We start from the raw sequence: 17,711 nt of genomic DNA, 5'->3' as shown, positions 1-17,711 counted from the left end.
TTCTACTCCATCCATAGGAGTAGCCTACACACCAAACAGAAACACTGTTATAGGAAGGAACATTATTTTGTCAGTAATCTGTAGACAAAATGGTTCTCAAAGTGAGGTCCAGAGACCTGAAGGGATCCTAGAGGGGGTTCCAGGGGCCGGCTCCCCAGCAAAACGAGTAACAGTTTAATTTTGCTATAATTTCAGAAGTTATTAACCCAATGAGAGAATGTATAAGAATGAATAGATAATTAACCTGATTATGGCCTCTATTAACCATCGTTCTGATCTTAATTGCATTCAAGATTAATTTTGTTGCGGGGATACCATATGTTGTTAACGGGGATACCATATGTGGCCACTAGATGGCAAATCATGTATAGCTAATAAATTCACACTTTTCCAATTTTTCTGGGGAGTTGCACCACTTTTTATAAAGAAACTTGGAAAGGTGTGCCACTGCCAAAGCCATTATTTGAATCAAACATCTAGGCTATATCAATAATAAATATATTATATCAATACTACATCCATTAATAAAACTATAATTTTAATAATATGCTACACTACAGCTAAACTCTGAATAATAAAACTATAATTTGAATAATATGCTACATCTAAACTCTAATAATATGCTACATCTAAACTATGAATAATACATCTATAATTTGAATAATGCTACATCTAAACTGCATAATAAATCTATAATCTTTGGAACGTGCTCTTTGGAAAAATTTTCAAAATACAGGCTCGAATTCTGACACGTTTACGAGAATTAAAAACATTTCCTTCACTTGCCAAAAAGAACAGATCTACAAGCACGCAACGCGTGGGCGTTGTGAGCTTGTAGATCTGTTCTATTCGGCGCACGCCAGTCAGCTGACCGAAGAGTCACGTGACTGGGTCATCACAACAAAGATGGCTGGCAGCACGAAACACCTCTTGATTTTACTCTCCATTTTTAACCTTTCTTCTGCTTTTATAGGCGGCGACACTTACACAAGAAATGTGAGTAAATGGTACAAATATGGATAAACAAACGACCTTATTTTGTGTTTAGAATTTTTTTAGGTTTTTGTTTGTTTTTAAGGATTAAATGTGAGTCTTGTTACTATTACATTGTAACAAAGACATTGTTACTGTTTACATTTCGCTTCAGATGTGTTGAACATGAAACATAAAACCGTTTTCAATGTGTGAGCCACATCAAGGTGTATTTTAATCATATTTAACCATGATGTTGAAGTAGGTTTTGATTGATTGATTGAAGAATTTATTAACAGTTTGCAGAATTACAGTACATTTCAAGCACAAACTCAATACAAAGGCTGTTAACTGTGAGTGGACGACCCAATTAAGCAAGATTCAAGATTATTTTATTGCCATGTCAACGAGGTTGATAGGAATTTGTCTTAGTGACATTCATTGCAGTAACAGGGGGATGAGACAACAAATGAACTACACAGCTGCAGCCATTATTTCGGCGCTGCTCTCAGCTTACTTGCATCAGAAAAATTAAGAAAAGAAGAAAAAGAAGGATGGGGGGGGGGCAGAGTTGGGGTGGGGGTGTTGACAGAGAGGGAGGGGGGAGGGAGAATACATCACATCACATTACAGTTGCATTGTATTGTGTGGGCACGGAATGTACTTGGGTGGGGGGATAGGGGGGGGGGGTGGTTGGGGTGGCGGGGGCTTGGGCCAGGCACAAAAAAGCTCTCCTCCTACGCATACCATCGAAAGGGATGAGCTGCGCGGGGGGAGGAAAAAAAGATAACCTAGCTGGAGCAGGGGGGAGGGGGGTAGAAGGCGGCTGTATGTGTAGACATGTGTGTCCATGAGAAAAAGTTCGGTGGAATAGTTCATTTCCCATGTGTTTGTGTAAGTGTGTTCCTGGCATATCTTCCGAAGCTCATTTCACGTTGCCTCAAAGTCCTGCGTTATCATGGCGGGTTCAGTGGAAACTAACACGGCCCAGTCTGAAGACACAACAGGTGTCAGGGAGGAGGGAGGGTGTGGGTTGAGGTGGGGGGGAGGCAGAGGATTATTTTCTTGCGCTGTCTCTTCGTGTGGAGATTGTCAATGCACATTACACTTGTTTCCAATAGGGTCCACCATGTTCAAATCATCAAAACATTTAGAGACGTACAAATAGACACTTCTATAGACAGAACAGGAATTCATCATAAAGGAGGTAAAAAGGGAAAAGAAACCTACAGTCAGGGAAAAAAAGGGGTGGGCGGTGGGGGGGATTCACGTTCACGTTAACTTGTTTGTTTTCCTGAGAGGAGCTGCGTCGGGTCCCCAAGTCGGCTCCGTGGCCGTACCTTGAGTTGGCTGTGTGGCCGTGACCGTCTCTTGTGTTGTCCTTGTGTTGGGTCCCCAAGTCGGCTCCGTGGCCGTACCTTGAGTTGGCTGTGTGGCCGTGACCGTCTCTTGTGTTGTCCTTGCGTTGGGTCCCCAAGTCGGCTCAGTGGCCATACCTTGAGTTGGCTGTGTGGCCGCGACCGTCTCTTGTGTTGTCCTTGTGTTCGTGTTTGGGGGATTCCGATTATACAGGGGCCAGTTTCGAATTGCAGCCGTCCGTAGGTGCCCTTTGAGAGCGGTTTTGAAGGAGTCAAGGGATTCGCATGTTTCACTTCCTAGTTCATATGGTGACTTCATCAGTCATCAGACATGTTGTTTTCCCTTTTTACCTCCTTTATGATGAATTCCTGTTCTGTCCTTTGTCTATATAGAAGTGTCTATTTGTACGTCTCTAAATGTTTTTGATGAATTGAACATGGTGGACCCTATTGGAAACAAGTGTAATGCTTAATTGGGTCGTCCACTCACAGTTAACAGCCTTTGTATTGAGTTTGTGCTTGAAATGTACTGTAATTCTGCAAACTGTTAATACATTTTTCAATCAATCAATCAATCAATCAATGTTTGACAGTCTCTCTCTCTCTCTCTCTCTCTCTCTCTCTCTCTCTCTCAAACACAACACACACACACACACACACACACACACACACACACACACACACACACACACACACACACACACAGAGAGTTGTTGGTAGCCGTGTGCTCATATTTTGATCCCATTGCAACTTGAAATTTATGAATCAATATTATTTTACTTTTGAAACAATAATAATTAATTTATTGAATCTTAATATGGCTCAATGAGGCTGCATCAAAATTAAAATTTGTTGTTGACTTGAAGTTGAAGCCTGTCAGAAATAGAAATAATTTCAAGACAATACAATTTAGTCAAGATTGTGTTGTGTTGTGTTGTGTTGTGTGATTGTACTTTTCTGTGGGTAAATTATGTATTCATCACTACATAACAACAAGGCAATGAAAACAATAATTAATGGCATGTGTACACAATAGGAAAATACAATGGGCAGTATTATGCGTGTCTTAAGTACCAGGTCTTATGACTTAACTTAAGACCTGGAGGCGTGGTCAATGCTGTTTGGCCAGTCAGAATAGCCAAATGGCATTGATCACGCCTCAGGTCTTAAGTTAAGTAATAAGACCTGGTACTTAAGACACGCATAATACTGCCCAATATGTCTAATTGTGTTATGTGTATACAAATAATGATGAGATGAGAAATAATACATATACTGTAGCCTACATTAATATACTGTACATTTATACTGCAACTAGGCTGATTCCTGTTGGGAAACGATGCCCCCTCTGGATATGAATGAATGAATGCCTTTATTGCAGACTCAGGGTCCATAGAGAAACATTCAAAACACAATACATTATACATCCAATAAAAAAACAGTCCACATGCAATATCTGTACCCGTTTTCACAGCACTGTACCCATTATCACAGTACAATTATCATAGTACTATTTTCAAATGGTGGGATTGTATGCAGGGCTGAAATGGGTAATATAATGTTTTGTAATATTAATCAAAATCCAAAAAAATAACTATAGTAACTAATGTTTTCAAATGAATGTAGTGGAATATAACAAAAGTACAATATTTGCCTCTGACATGTGCTGGAGTAGAAGTAAAAGTATTGGAAATTGGGAATACTCAACTCAAATAAAGTAGGCCTACACATACCTAAAATGTTTACTTAAGTAGCCTGCCTACAGTACTTGATAGTGGTGCATTCAATTAATCGATATGGTAATATATCGATCGATTATCCGGACAATAGGTGAATCGATCGATACAGCAATAAACGGCATGCATTATCTGTCTGGAGTGTTTTGAGAGGCACTAGACCCTCCAATATCTGGCTTTCAGAAATTCTGTAATATGGCAGCCAGGTCTATGGACTTTTGATGTTTGGAGAAGAAAAAAAAGCACCCCCCCCCCCCAAAAAAAAACAGAACCCCAGCCAACTAAGTCTATGGACTTTTAATGTTTTCTTTAAGCAGTGATGTCATGTGGCAGCCACAGTGGGTGCCCCTCACTTCACACAAAAAGTAATCAATGGAATAATCGATAATAAACAAATCGATAGTTCCATTCATTAACATGTCATTAACATGTCATTAACATACGGTTTTCCCTGCAGCTCTCAGTGGAGTTGAACCCAGGTTGGAACACGTCAGTCTCCCCAGCGCCCCCTGGTGTTACTTTGCTGCATGTGCGCGCACAAGGCAACAACGACACACTGCACTTCCTGTTGTGTAGCCTGGCAGCGCCAACGCTCCTGCTGGTTCACACCAACACTGCTGCCTCTCGTGTCCAGGTCAGGAACTACACCCACATTCATTCTCATTTTAACACATTGAGTGCCCCTGGTGGACAAAAGTGGTGGTGCTTTGGTGGCGGGGGATTTCAGGCTATTACACTATGACTCGCGTTCGGTTTTGGCTTCCATCTTGAATGCTAAAGTATTAGCGTTAATGCTACCGAGCTAAAATAAGGCCAATCCTTGCTCTAGAAAATGGCGATGTTCTGGTGTTGACCAGAACATCGCCGTTCTGGTCAACACCACGGACAGCGCATACGTTTCAGAGAAACAGCCTGCAAAGACGTGGCCCAAAACAGAAGCTACTGGCTATTGAGAAAAAACACAAACGCCTTAAGACGAGCCTGCTCGTCATCTACCCAGCGTCAGCTAGGTATAGGACAGGTATACTCGTAAACAAATAAAAACATCAAAAAGGCAGGCACGCTATATATATATAGATTTTTTTATGTTCTCTTTGACATACTTATTTAATGTTTGAGTTGTTTCCCCCTGCTCTACCTCCCTGTATTATTTGTTCTGCGTGTTGTAGGTGGACTGGGTACCTTTCCTGGCACAAAATACCAGTGGCAGTCTGCGGGTGGAGCCAGAGAGCAGCATTCTCCACAGCACTGCCCTAGTTTTCACCACAGTAAGAATGAAGTTAATAAATGTACTGTGTGTGTGTGTGTGTGTGTGTGTGTGTGTGTGTGTGTGTGTGTGTGTGCGTGTGCGTGTGTGCGTGTGCATGCACACAGATAATGTCCCATCCATGTGATCTTTAGCACAAGGAATCTTGATTTAGTTTTAACATTTTAAGTTGAAATACTGTGATGTATTTCTTATATATGGAACTAATAGATGTTAATTAACCCCTTCCTCTCTTGTGTCGTCTTCTCCTCTCCTTGTCTCCTCTCCTCACTCGTGCCAACACCGTCCTATCCTATCCAATCCTGACGTCCTCTCCAGCTATGGGAGTATGATGATGTTAACGACACAGCGGACCCACACAGTGTCCCACCCTCCAGTTTCCTGGACCCATACCGCCTCCAGAACTTCAGCTGGACCCTTCAGGAGAACAGCAGCAGCGTGGACCCAGCCGCCCCCACCGTGCGTCTCTGTGGAGGGACAGACAGCCCCAGCTTTGCCAACGGATCCTTGTGTCTGCAGGTGAGTCCAGTCCAGTGTTCATTTTGACAGCACATTGTAATGTAGTTTTAGACATGTAAATTTATAATTAGTTTCAGTCACAGTTTAGTCATCTGAAATGTTGTAGTTCTAGTCTCGTTTTGGTTGACTACATGTACTGTTGATTTAGCCGACTAAACTGTATTTTGGTGGGACTTAAGTGGCTATTTTCTGACTGCAACACCCGCAGCGGCATACAAGATCATAGCATCGTGTCTTGTGCTCAAGGTTCAAGGTTGTACTTTATTGTTACGTCTTGTGTACAGGTACAGGTAATGCAGCAGACTAACAGCAAACACAGCAAACAAAGGGATAGAATATTGAGTGCAAAAAGAGCAAACAAAGAGTAAAAGAGAGCATCATGTGTACATGAGCATGTTTTCCCTGTAGTAGCAAAGTTGAAAGTGAAATTGGAAGTGGAAATTGGAATCCTGTCAAATGATTGGTTCTCTCTCCTGATTGAATGAAATTGGCAACCCACATGAACAATGATTACTATCAAAAATATATTAGCTTTAACCTTTTATAACAAAAAATATCACTTACATCACCTTTAACTATCTACTTAACTATCTTAATTAACTAACTAGTATATTTATATAATAAATAATTAACGTAATTCATTAATAAACTATTTAATTAACCATCTGCTAGACTGCTACTTTACTGCAGTTAAGTTAAATTCACCAATCATCTCTGTGTTCTCTTCAGTTTTCTGCCTTTGGCTCGGGTGGGCGGGCCGAGGACTGGCCCCGCCTCCTCTACAACGCTAACTCCTCCCAGGTGAAGGTGTGCCTAGACGGCGTGTTGGCCAGAGCCAATCACAGCAGGTTCTCCCTGGAGCTGCAGGCCGTGGGTGGGGCCCATCCTCTGGACACAGTGACGATTGGACGCTCCATCGACGACGAGTACACGCCCTCTGTCTTCAAGGTGGGCGTGTCTGCCTCTTAAGAACATTGTTGTGGGGAGTACCTCAGGGCTCTATCCAAGTTTTGTTTCTGTTTTGCTCTATATTAAAAAGTAATTTACTGCCACAAACATTTAACAAAAATAGCCCAGACTGCCAGCATCGCCGTCCATGTGTTTCTACTCACATAATATTCATCTTCACTATGATCACACACCGGATCGTTGGTAATGAGAGAGCCGTTTGTTGTGCGTTTGTGAAAACTGTCTTCAACTGCCCATTGAAGATTGAATGCTGGTCACACCGAAAGTGCAACCATACAAGGAAGAGAAATCTATAGCATGGGTGGGTCTGGGAGGAGATTTTTGCGACCATGTGGTGTGCTTGTCTCGCTGCACAGGAGGTGAAGGATATCCAAGAGCACCATCTATAGTATAAAAACCAAAAAACTTGTCCAAACTCGTCCTGAGCCTTTGGAATAGTGTACGTGAACACAGTTTCTGACCCATTCTTTTATCTCCATGATCACTGAACTAAATATTGTTTGGGCTATCATCCTAAATGAAACATCTTTGACTACAGTTACGCACAGGGACTATTAAGCCACAACTTATGATTGCTAACTTCTGGTAATCCTCCTCAGGTGTCTAAGTGGGTGGAGTCTAACTCCTCCTCTCCAGAAGGTTTCGTCCAATGGAAGCCAGTGGCGTATCGCAAGTCACTTCCTGTGTTCGAGGATGCCACGCCCTGTGGCCACAGCCAGCCCGTGCCCGTGAGCCAGGCAGTGACGCCCTCAGGCCTGGTGCTGGCCTTCTACGGACCCAAACCCACAACCACGGCACTCAACATCAGTTTCAGCATCACTGGAGATCCGTTTTACGCCGCCACCAACTATCTGAGCTGGTAAACACCACTGACCTCACCTGTAACCCACTAATATTAACTAACTAACATTAACACTAACCAACTACCTGCGTGGGTAACAAACTACTTTTTACCAGCAGAAAAACTTTCCAATCCATGTGCATTATGTTTTATACGCTTTCACTCATATATTTTCCACAATAAGCATCTACTAGTTTTTATTTTATTAGTTGAAGGAAATATAAGTCATCATGTTTCTACATCGACTAATGACATTATTGGTATAGTGTATAAATGTTTATGAGTGGTGCTAGCGCCACTCCTATGTGGAGCTATGTGTGTATGTATGTGTACGTACGTGTATGTATATGTACGTGTCTGTGCTGCAAGTGCTGCAACACCTAAAGTGGCCAGTAGAGCACGCACGCACGCACGTCGCACACACACACACACACACACACAGAGGCCAGGGACAGTACAGTACAGTACAGTACAGTACAGTACAGTACAGTACAGTACAGTACAGTACAGTACAGTACAGTACAGTACAGTACAGTACAGTACAGTACAGCATCACTCACTTCAGACGGTCTGATTTTTTATATTATTTAATTGAATTTTATTTAATTTATTTATTACTTTTTTGACAACTTAACAACTCTAAAAATTGTTCAATGCTATATTTTAAGTGTGTACCCCAGACACCAAAATGACATTGGCGCCGTATTTGTATTGTATTTTACAATTAATACATACAGTTCTTGACTGTTAATCTATCTATCTATCTATCTATATCTCTCCCTCTCTGTCTCTCTCTTTCTCTAGGACCGTGTTAATGGGTGTCGGTCGCCCTCCGGTAGACTCTTTCTCTCCTCTCGTCCTCGCCATCATGGCGGTCGGACTGGGAACGCCCATGTTGATCCTCCTACTGGGCGGAGTCTACATCTGCCTCAGGAGGAAACCCCTCGAACCGGCGTACCAGCCAATCAACTGAGGACGCACCGGCTCCGTCCCGCCTACTACTACTACACCTCAGCCAATGAGGTGGTAGTGTACTTGTCAGCCAGTGGTGAGCTGCCAATTGAAAGACGGTTTTCCAGACTTTTATATCATTGGTGGAATTGGTGGATTTAAATGTTTTAGAAGTTTTAGTTTTTTATTTTATTTGACAGGATCAGCGATCCTGAGCTCAACCAATCCTGATTCCCAATTCTGATTGGATGCTACTGTTTAAAGGAGTTGTTCACTCAAGACATTAGAAATGACTTATTTCAATCACACACCCCATGAATTCATGAATTCAACCTGTGGGCCCTGGCCCACAGGTTGAGAACCACTGATATGTACCAAACATTTACGCAGAAAATAGCCTGATCTACAAGCTCATGAGCTTGTAGCTTGTATTTCATGTGGTTAAAAGGGTCACTTGCAGATTTTTAATCTGAATCATATATCAGATGGCTTATTTGGGCCTGTGCACTGCACCAGTGCGAAGCCCTATTGAAATGCAAGGAATTATCTTTAAGTGTTTTTTTTTCACAAAATGTAATCACATTTTATAAGGCCTAAACATGCACTAAGGCCTAAACATGCACATGCATCAGAAGCGGTGAGAAATTACTTTTTATGGGTCAAAATGTCTCAACAGCGCTGACTACAACATTTGAAAGTTGAAGCTCCACATTATGGTTTCACCAACATGTACCAAATCCGTTAGCCGTTTTAAATTAATTGTGGCATATCTCTTTTGGGTCACAGGCTCAAAGGTTTGAGAACCAGTTATTTAACATACTCTACCATACAGAACAGTTAAAATACTCTTTTATTCACCAAAAGAGTTATGGATTACAGCTTTAAAACTAATGAATGAAATCTCATGTGCATAATTTAGTTGCATTTTAGTTTTTATTTCTTATTTTATGTATATTTTGTTTCTTACTTGAAGGAAATCATGCTTCTATGCTGAGTGATGCCATTCTGCCTTAGTATTTATAAATACTGGGTCATGAGAATATTTTTAATGAGTGATTTAATAAATCAGATTTTGTATGATTTGATATATCAGATTAATCATATTTCTATGATTTTATATTATAACAGACTTTGATTGACCGCGTGTGTGTGTGTGTGTGGGGTACTGTATAAGTTGCTCATACGTTTCTTTTAATTTGTAGAGTTTAGTGGGTTAAACTCTTCTGTTTACTACAAACAGACTTATCTCCTCGGTGACAGACTGCAGACCTCACTCAATTTGTACTCGCAACATGAGAGAAATATATATATATATATATATATATATATATATATATATATATTGAACCAGGGTTGCATAAATATCAGGATTGTATACTGTATAATATATATATATTTTTTTAATATATAATTTTTATCCCACAATGTTGTAACCCATTTTTCACCCCTGTGTCAATTATCTAATGTGATCCTGGGCTCTACACACCCTCCGCCAACCTAGTCCCCCCATATATGGGGGACATGGGGAGAGCAACGGACTTGAACTCATGCTTCCTTCATGCCCGAGTGTCCAAGTTGCTTCTTAACACCTGACAGGGGGGAGTTTCCCTGGTTGGACGTAGCACGTGGAAGGAACACGTTATTCCAACCAGTTCCTTTCCCCTCCATCAGGTGCCCCGGCTGGCCAGGGGGAGGCAGTTTAGAGACCAGGTTTACTGTATAATATTGTTTTGATACATTTTTGGTTCACATCAACTTTCATGTCAGCTTATTTGAGTAATTGACGCTGCCTCTGAACAAAACTTTGGAATAGTCTCCCATCCCACATTACGTCCTGCTCAACCATAGACAATAATATAAATCAAATTTAAAGACCTGCCCAGGCGGTGGCGTAACCGTCTGGGCACCCAGTCGCAGTGTGCCGCGGGTTCGACTCCCGAGCCCGACACGGCCTTTACTGCATGTCTTCCCCCATCTCTCTCCCGTTTCCTGTCAGCCTACTGTCTGTCCCTTCAAAAAACCAATAAAAGGCGTAAGCCGCAAAAAAAATCTTAAAAAAAAAAAAAAAAATTAAAGACCTGACTTTTTTCTCTTGCTTTTAAATCAGAGGATGCCCAATGGTTTATGCTTTTCTGTCAAGTCCGCTACGTGCATATAGTTTAATTATTCCTAAGTGTATGTTCTTTTAAATTCTTTTAAAATGTCCATGTTCATTTTATGTATTTGTTTCTCTAAACTTAATGTTTTCCTTGATTAAACTTCCTTTTGCGGATTATGGATGTGGTATCATGGCTATCACGTTGTTGGTCATCCTCGATTGAAATTCACTTTGGGTCACTCACAACTTGCTGTTGTTTTAAAATGTGCTTTTATGAATAAAGGTGTCTACTGTACATAAGCACATAATACATGGTTTCTGTTTCGAACATTCCATTGTGCTGGGTGAGAAACTTAATTGAAATGAATGGCCGGTGCCCAGTATTCTAATAATAATCATAGCTGAATTCCAATAACCAAAATCTTGGCCACTCGCTCACTCACACTCCACTGTCACTCCAGCATGGCGGTGTTACGGTGAAATTGGTGACCTGCTGAAATATATAACAATCGTGTAGATATCACATAACGGTGTCCGAAAGTGAATCATTGCGGTTTGTTTATTAGCAGAATTTAGCAAGTCACCAATTTCACCATAACACCATCATGCTGGAGTGAGCAAGTGGCCAGATTTTGGTTATTGGGATTTGGCTTTAGGCTGCTCCTAGGAGCCTAGCTGTCAAGAAGACAGTGTGTGTCTATCTGTATATGCAGCTAATCTCAAGAATGGCACTTTTCCACCAAAATAACGTGTGTTCTAGAACTGGTTCTGTTCTAGATTCTTGGAACCTTGGTGCTTTCACGAACTGGTCCCACGGAGCAGGAGTTGCCCAGTTGCCCCAGGTTTGATTCTGAGCAGTGCCAGATTCCTTGTGGACATTGCCACTAGGCCAAGGAAGTAAATATATTTAAGAATAGTATAGTTGCTGTCGGGAAGAAACCTTATCTACACATTTATGAATGCCCTACTTCATCATGCTAGTGTCACACAAAAGTAACAAAAACGAGTTTTGAGATTGTAGATCGGGCACATTGCGACGCATTATGAGCTTGAGCAAAAGTGTTTAAAGTGTTCCTCGTTTTGCTGAAGACCCCCTTGAGACCCCTCCAAGGACCACTGGGCCTGGGCGGTCCCACCTCGGACCGTACTTTGAGAACCACTGACGTAACCAAACAAACGGCACTTAGATCCCGCCTCCGCTGCGGTCCACGGACACTGGCGCCCGCTGGTCCAGGCTCTGCTCGGCCTTCTTCATGAGGACGGCCAGGCGGCTGTCGGACACCTTGCCCTTCTTCACGGCGCTCATCAACTGCAGGAACTCGTCGTACTGGACCACTCCATTCTTGCTGAGGTCCACGTCGTTCAGGATGTCGTGCAGCGTGTCCTCGTCTATCTGGACGTCGACGCTCTGCAGCACCCTCTGAACGTCCACGGTGGTGATGAAGCCCTTGTTGTCCATGTCGAACTTCTGGAAGCGGTTCTTGTATCGCGCCACGTCCTGGTAGTCCAGGCTGATCTCGGCCTTCTTCAGCTGCTCCGAGCGCCAGTGGTGGCCCATCTCTCGATAAAGGAAGGTCCTCGCCGCCTCTAGCTCGGCCGCCTTTTGCTCTTCGCCCCAGCCCAGGTGTTTGGCCATGATCTCTACGATGCGGGGCAGCGCCTCGTAGGCCGCTTGCACGTTCAGGAAGCCCAGGCGCGTCCGGCGGGCGATGACGTCGACGGCGGTGCAGGCATACTCCGTGGTGACGGCATACTGCACCTCGCTCTCGATGTAGGGGAACTCCGGCACCAGCCTCCGGCCGATGACGGGCCACCTCTTCCCTGTCACCTCGCCCAGCTTGGCCACGTCGAATGCCTTACCCCCGTAGGTGGATGCCAGGTGCCGAGCCACCTCGTCCTCCATGCCATAGTCCTGGACCAGGCGAATGTATAGGGTATGTGTCCAGCCTTTAGCCCCCTCCAGCATCAGACCCTGCGTCCGGACGGGACCGGCCGTCAGCCCGTGGGCTTTGACGGCGGCATCCAGAGTCTCCTCCGCCATGGCACGGTAGGTGGTCCACTTCCCACCTGCGATGGTGACCAAGCCACTGGCGCTGACATGGACCACGTGGTTCCGACAGATGGACTGGGTGTCTTTCGAGTTGGGGTCGCTGACCAGGGGGCGGATGCCGCTCCACGCCGCCATCACATCCCCCCGGCGCACCTCCACGTCTGGGCTGAGGTAGTTGCGGATCTCACTCAGGATGAAGTCGATGTCTTCCTCGGCAGGCACCGGGTGGTCCGTCACGGCGGTGGGCGAGTCTGTGGTCCCGGCGATGGTCATCTTCTGCCACGGCAGGAAGAAGATAACGCGGCCGTCGCTGGTGGCCGGGTCCAGCAGACCCATGACGTTGGGACTGTAGTACCCGGGGATGACGATGTGCACGCCGGCGCTGGGCTGGCAGATGTCGTCCGCCAGCCCGTCGTCCATCTTCCGCAGAGAGTCGGTGAACGGGCCAGTGGCGTTGATCACACACCTGGCCCTTACGTCGAACTCGTCCCCCGTGAGGACGTCCCTGCAGCGGACGCCGCACACCCTTTGTCGGCCCGTCTCCGGATCGGCGGACTTCAGCAGGTGAAGCACCTCGGTATAGTTGGCCACGGCCGCTCCGTGCCGCGCGGCCGAGAGTGCGATGGCCAGGTTCATGCGGGCGTCGTTGTGCTGCCCGTCGTAGTAGACGATGGCCCCCGCCAGCCCGTTCCGCCGCAGCATGGGGAACTCCTCCAGGGCTTTGGACTTGCTGAGCACGTAGCTGCTCTTCAGGCAGTGCGAGCCGGCCACCAGGTCGTACATCTTGATGCCCGCCCAGTAGTATGGCAGCTGCCACCACGTGTATACGGGCAGCATGATGGGCAGCAGGGTGGAGAGGTGAGGGGCGTTCTGCAGGAGGTTGGCCCGCTCGACGAGGGACTCCTTCACCATCATGTACTGTTCGTAGTCCAGCTTCATGAGCGCTTTCTGCAGGTAGCGCACCCCTCCGTGGATCAGCTTGGTGCTGCGGCTGCTCGTTCCCGACGCAAAATCGTTCCTCTCCACCATCGCGGTCTTGAGGTTGCGCGCCACGGCGTCTAAGGCACATCCCGCTCCGGTGGCGCCGCCTCCCACCACCAGAACATCAAAAACATCGGTGTCTTTCAGCACGGCGAGCTGCTCCTGCCGCGTCGGGAGCTTGTCCGCAAACGGGACGTCGAGCTTTGCTGCCGCCGCCACGTGATCCAGCCGTGCCCGCCTGGTCCTGTAGGCCGAGAGCTGCGATAGGCCACAAAGAGTGCCGATTGTGCCGCCGCCAATGATGGCTGTCCGTTTCGCGGTGTTCCAGACCCCCATGGAACTCCTTGTTCAGGGCCGACTAACGTCTTGTAAGGTGTTAAAATGCATGGCAGGGCGTCAACTAGGAAAATCAATTATACTCTGTCTATTGCCTCGGGCGTGATGTGACACTGACGTAGCTCAAACCGTTGCCCTAATGTGGACTTATGGTGTTTGTAAGTTGGTCTTAAACCTGAGGATGAAGGATACTTTACTAATTCTTGTGGGAATCTGATGTTCTTGAAGGAAGAGCCTTGTCATCACAGTAATGTCATGATGAGTCATGACATGCCCAAATAAATATGGAATTGCTGGTCAGACATGCCCAAATATGGAATTCCAAATCAGCCATGCCCAAATATGGAATTCCAGGTCAGACATGCCCAATACTGGTGTCAGACATGCCCAAATATGGAATGTCTGATCATGAAGGTTTCTGGTCCGTCGACTCCACAAGTTTAACTCTGAGAGTTACATTTACACTGGCTTTGTTTTGTCGAGCATGTACACAAACACAATATAACACTATATGCATGCAGCCATTTTGGAAATACAAACTCTTCCCACTTCCGGCCCCTTCCGTGTTACCGATGATAATAATTAAGGCTCTGTTCCATTTAGTGGACAATGTTTCTCAAACATTTTAATTTCAAGGACCCCAATAACTCTGAGAGTGTACAAATGGACCCTTATATGTCCATTTGGTTCCATTTGTACACTCTCAGAGTTACACACCCATACAGGGCCGTTTCCGATGAGCCAGCATGCACAATAGCAGCACCCTAAATCTGTTTGGCCAGAATGGAACAGAGCCTTAATTGGTATCATCGCTTCGGTAACACCCGTGCAGGAAGTAAGGAAGGGGCGGAAGTTCAGACATAATAAACTGCATTCCAACTTGCATCGTTCCAAGTAGGTCAGAGCCCAATAAGAACTGCTCTAGAGGCTCTGAACAGGGCCCTTGCCCAGGCTCTGGAGTCTGGACAGAGCCAATTGATCACACCTGATCACCTATAGATCTCCATATATGGAGCTGGCCTGTTCTGACAATTATGTTGTGACATCTGGACTCCACATTTGGGCATGCCTGATAAAGAACTCCATATATGAAAAGAATAAAAGGGACAGTCGTTTTTCATGATTTTCTACGATAAAAAAGACACTATCATGTATCATAATCATATAGTACAGTATGTTGGGTTCTTTTCATCTGCATTCAAATTTGAGAAATTTAAAATGGGGGTTAATGGCAGATTTCACCTATAAACTCCATTCACACTTTTTATAATTCAGCTTACTGTGGAGTGTGGAACTTTTTTCTTTGAAATGTTTTGTAGTTTTTGAGTTATTTAACGTAAACTCCCAATGCATTGTCAATGGCATTAGCAAAGATATTTGGCCCGCTACTAGTCCTACATAGACCCCATTCAAACTTTAAAATGTTCATCTTACGGTGGATATGTTTGCCTGAAAATTAATCTTTGAAATGTTTCATAGTTTTAGAAATATGGTGCTTTCAAATTTGAGAAATGTATAATGGGGGTCAATGGCATGTCATAAAATCACTTCCACCTGGAAAGTGATTTTCATCATTTTTTTGACTATATGTGTTCTGAAACCATGAACTATAGTATGTAGTTTTTTCATGTTTTTCACATTTTTTTAAAAATCCTCCAAACACATGAAAAACGACGTACTATAGTATGTCTTCCAAAACCATGTCGTTTTTTCATAGTTTTAAAACTATAGTCCTTTCAAATTTGAGAAATGTATAATGGGGGTCAATGGCAGTTATTGGCATGTCAAAAAACACCATTGACACTTTGTATAATTCAGATTACTGTGGGGACATGCTGGAACTTTTTACTTGTTTTGTAGTTTCTGAGTTATTCAACTTAAACACCCAATGCACTCTCAATGGCAATAGCACAGATTTTGGCATGCTACTAGTCGTACATACTTACACCTAGAAACCCCATTCAAACCTATTTAGGTTCATCTTACGGTGGACATGTTTGCCTGAAAAGGAATCTTTGAAATGTTTCATAGTTTTAGAAATATAGTGCTTTCAAATTTGAAACATTTATAATGGGGCTCAATGGCAGATATTGGCACGTCAAAAAGTCACTTTCACCTATAAACTCCATTCACACTTTTTATAATTCAGCTTACTGTGGAGACACATGCTGGAACATTTTACTTTGAAATGTTTTGTAGTTTCTGAGTTATTCAACTTAAACGCCCAATGCATTCTCAATGGCAATAGCACACAAACTTTGGCATGCTACTAGTCCTACATACTTACACCTAGAAACCCCATTCAAACCTATTTAGGTTCATCTTACGGTGGACATGTTTGCTTGAAAAGAAATCTTTGAAACGTTTCATCGTTTTAGAAATATAGTGCTTTCAAATTTGAGACATTTACAATGGGGCTCAATGGCAGATATTGGCACGTCAAAAAAGCACTTTCACCTAGAAACACCATTGACACTTTGTATAATTCAGCTTACTGTGGGGACATGCTGGAACTTTTTACTTGTTTTGTAGTTTCTGAGTTATTCAACTTAAACGCCCAATGCATTCTCAATGGCAATAGCACAGATTTTGGCATGCTACTAGTCGTACATACTTACACCTAGAAACCCCATTCAAACCTATTTAGGTTCATCTTACGGTGGACATGTTTGCCTGAAAAGGAATCTTTGAAATATTTCGTAGTTTTAGAAATATAGTGCTTTCAAATTTGATATATTTATAATGGGGCTCAATGGCAGCTCTATGGCACGTCAAAAAGTCACTTTCACCTAGAAACTCCATTCACACGTTTTATGATTCAGCTTTCTGTGGAGACACATGCTGGAACCTTTTACTTTGAAATGTTTTGTAGTTTCTGAGTTATTTAAGTTAAACGCCCAATGCATTCCCAATGGCAATTGCACAAACTTTGGCATGCTACTAGTCCTACATACTTACACCTAGAAACCCCATTCAAACCTATTTAGGTTCATCTTACGGTGGACATGTTTGCCTGAAAAGAAATCTTTGAAATGTTTAATCGTTTTAGAAATATAGTGCTTTTAAATTTGAGAAATTCAGAATGGGGGTCAATGGCAGATTTTGGCAAGTAAAGATTTGAGTGGGGTTTGAACCCACAATCTCCAGATCATGCAGCCAGTGTGCTAAGTCACTGATCTACTTGCTACCTGCCACAACACAGTCTGCTGTTCCCTTTGAGTACAACATTGATACAAAAATAAAATACGAAAAATAAAATAATTTGTCTATTGTTTCTTTTGCTGTTGTTTATCTCTAGACGTTTGAATGTTTATGAACCACAATGGAAACAAGTCTCTGGCTCTTCTGTTGTCGCATATTTCAGGACTGAACGCACACACACACACACACACACACACACACACACACACTCGTACATACACACACACACACACACACACACACACACACACACACACACACACACACACACACACACTCGTACATACACACACACACACACACCGGTTATATGAGAACGCTGAGAACGCTGCAGGAGGCCCGGCCAAGAGGCCCGGCCGCCCGGGATCTCGGGTCTAGAGACTCCAGAGGTCCAGAGGTCCAGAGGTCCTGCTGGTCCAGAGGACCCGCAGA

The 17,711-nt window shown here is 43.8% G+C and overlaps 2 protein-coding genes across 2 annotated transcripts; one reads left to right on the top strand and one right to left on the bottom strand.

Annotated features, from left to right (window-relative positions):
- Nucleotides 1-906: 906 nt before the first annotated feature.
- Nucleotides 907-10,704, top strand: glmp (glycosylated lysosomal membrane protein; the record flags this gene model as incomplete). The annotated part of the gene is made up of 8 exons (XM_079521980.1): nt 907-996; nt 4,524-4,700; nt 5,236-5,334; nt 5,652-5,852; nt 6,582-6,800; nt 7,421-7,680; nt 8,467-9,985; nt 10,324-10,704. 7 exons carry the CDS (start codon nt 907-909, stop codon nt 8,633-8,635), a joined length of 1,215 nt encoding a protein of 404 aa, XP_079378106.1. The 3' UTR covers nt 8,636-9,985; nt 10,324-10,704.
- Nucleotides 10,705-11,894: 1,190 nt separating this feature from the next.
- LOC306937956 (glycerol-3-phosphate dehydrogenase, mitochondrial-like) lies at nt 11,895-14,078 on the bottom strand (the record flags this gene model as incomplete). Its single annotated transcript, XM_079521979.1, has 1 exon — nt 11,895-14,078. One exon carries the CDS (start codon nt 14,076-14,078, stop codon nt 11,895-11,897), a length of 2,184 nt encoding a protein of 727 aa, XP_079378105.1.
- Between the last annotated feature and the right edge of the window lie 3,633 nt (nt 14,079-17,711).

The sequence above is a fragment of the Electrona antarctica genome, assembly GCF_951216825.1.
Source record: "Electrona antarctica genome assembly, chromosome: 15".
In the NCBI taxonomy this organism is placed as follows: domain Eukaryota; kingdom Metazoa; phylum Chordata; class Actinopteri; order Myctophiformes; family Myctophidae; genus Electrona; species Electrona antarctica.
Note: the sequence above shows the minus strand (reverse complement) of the source record. Positions and strands in the feature narration are given on the sequence as shown.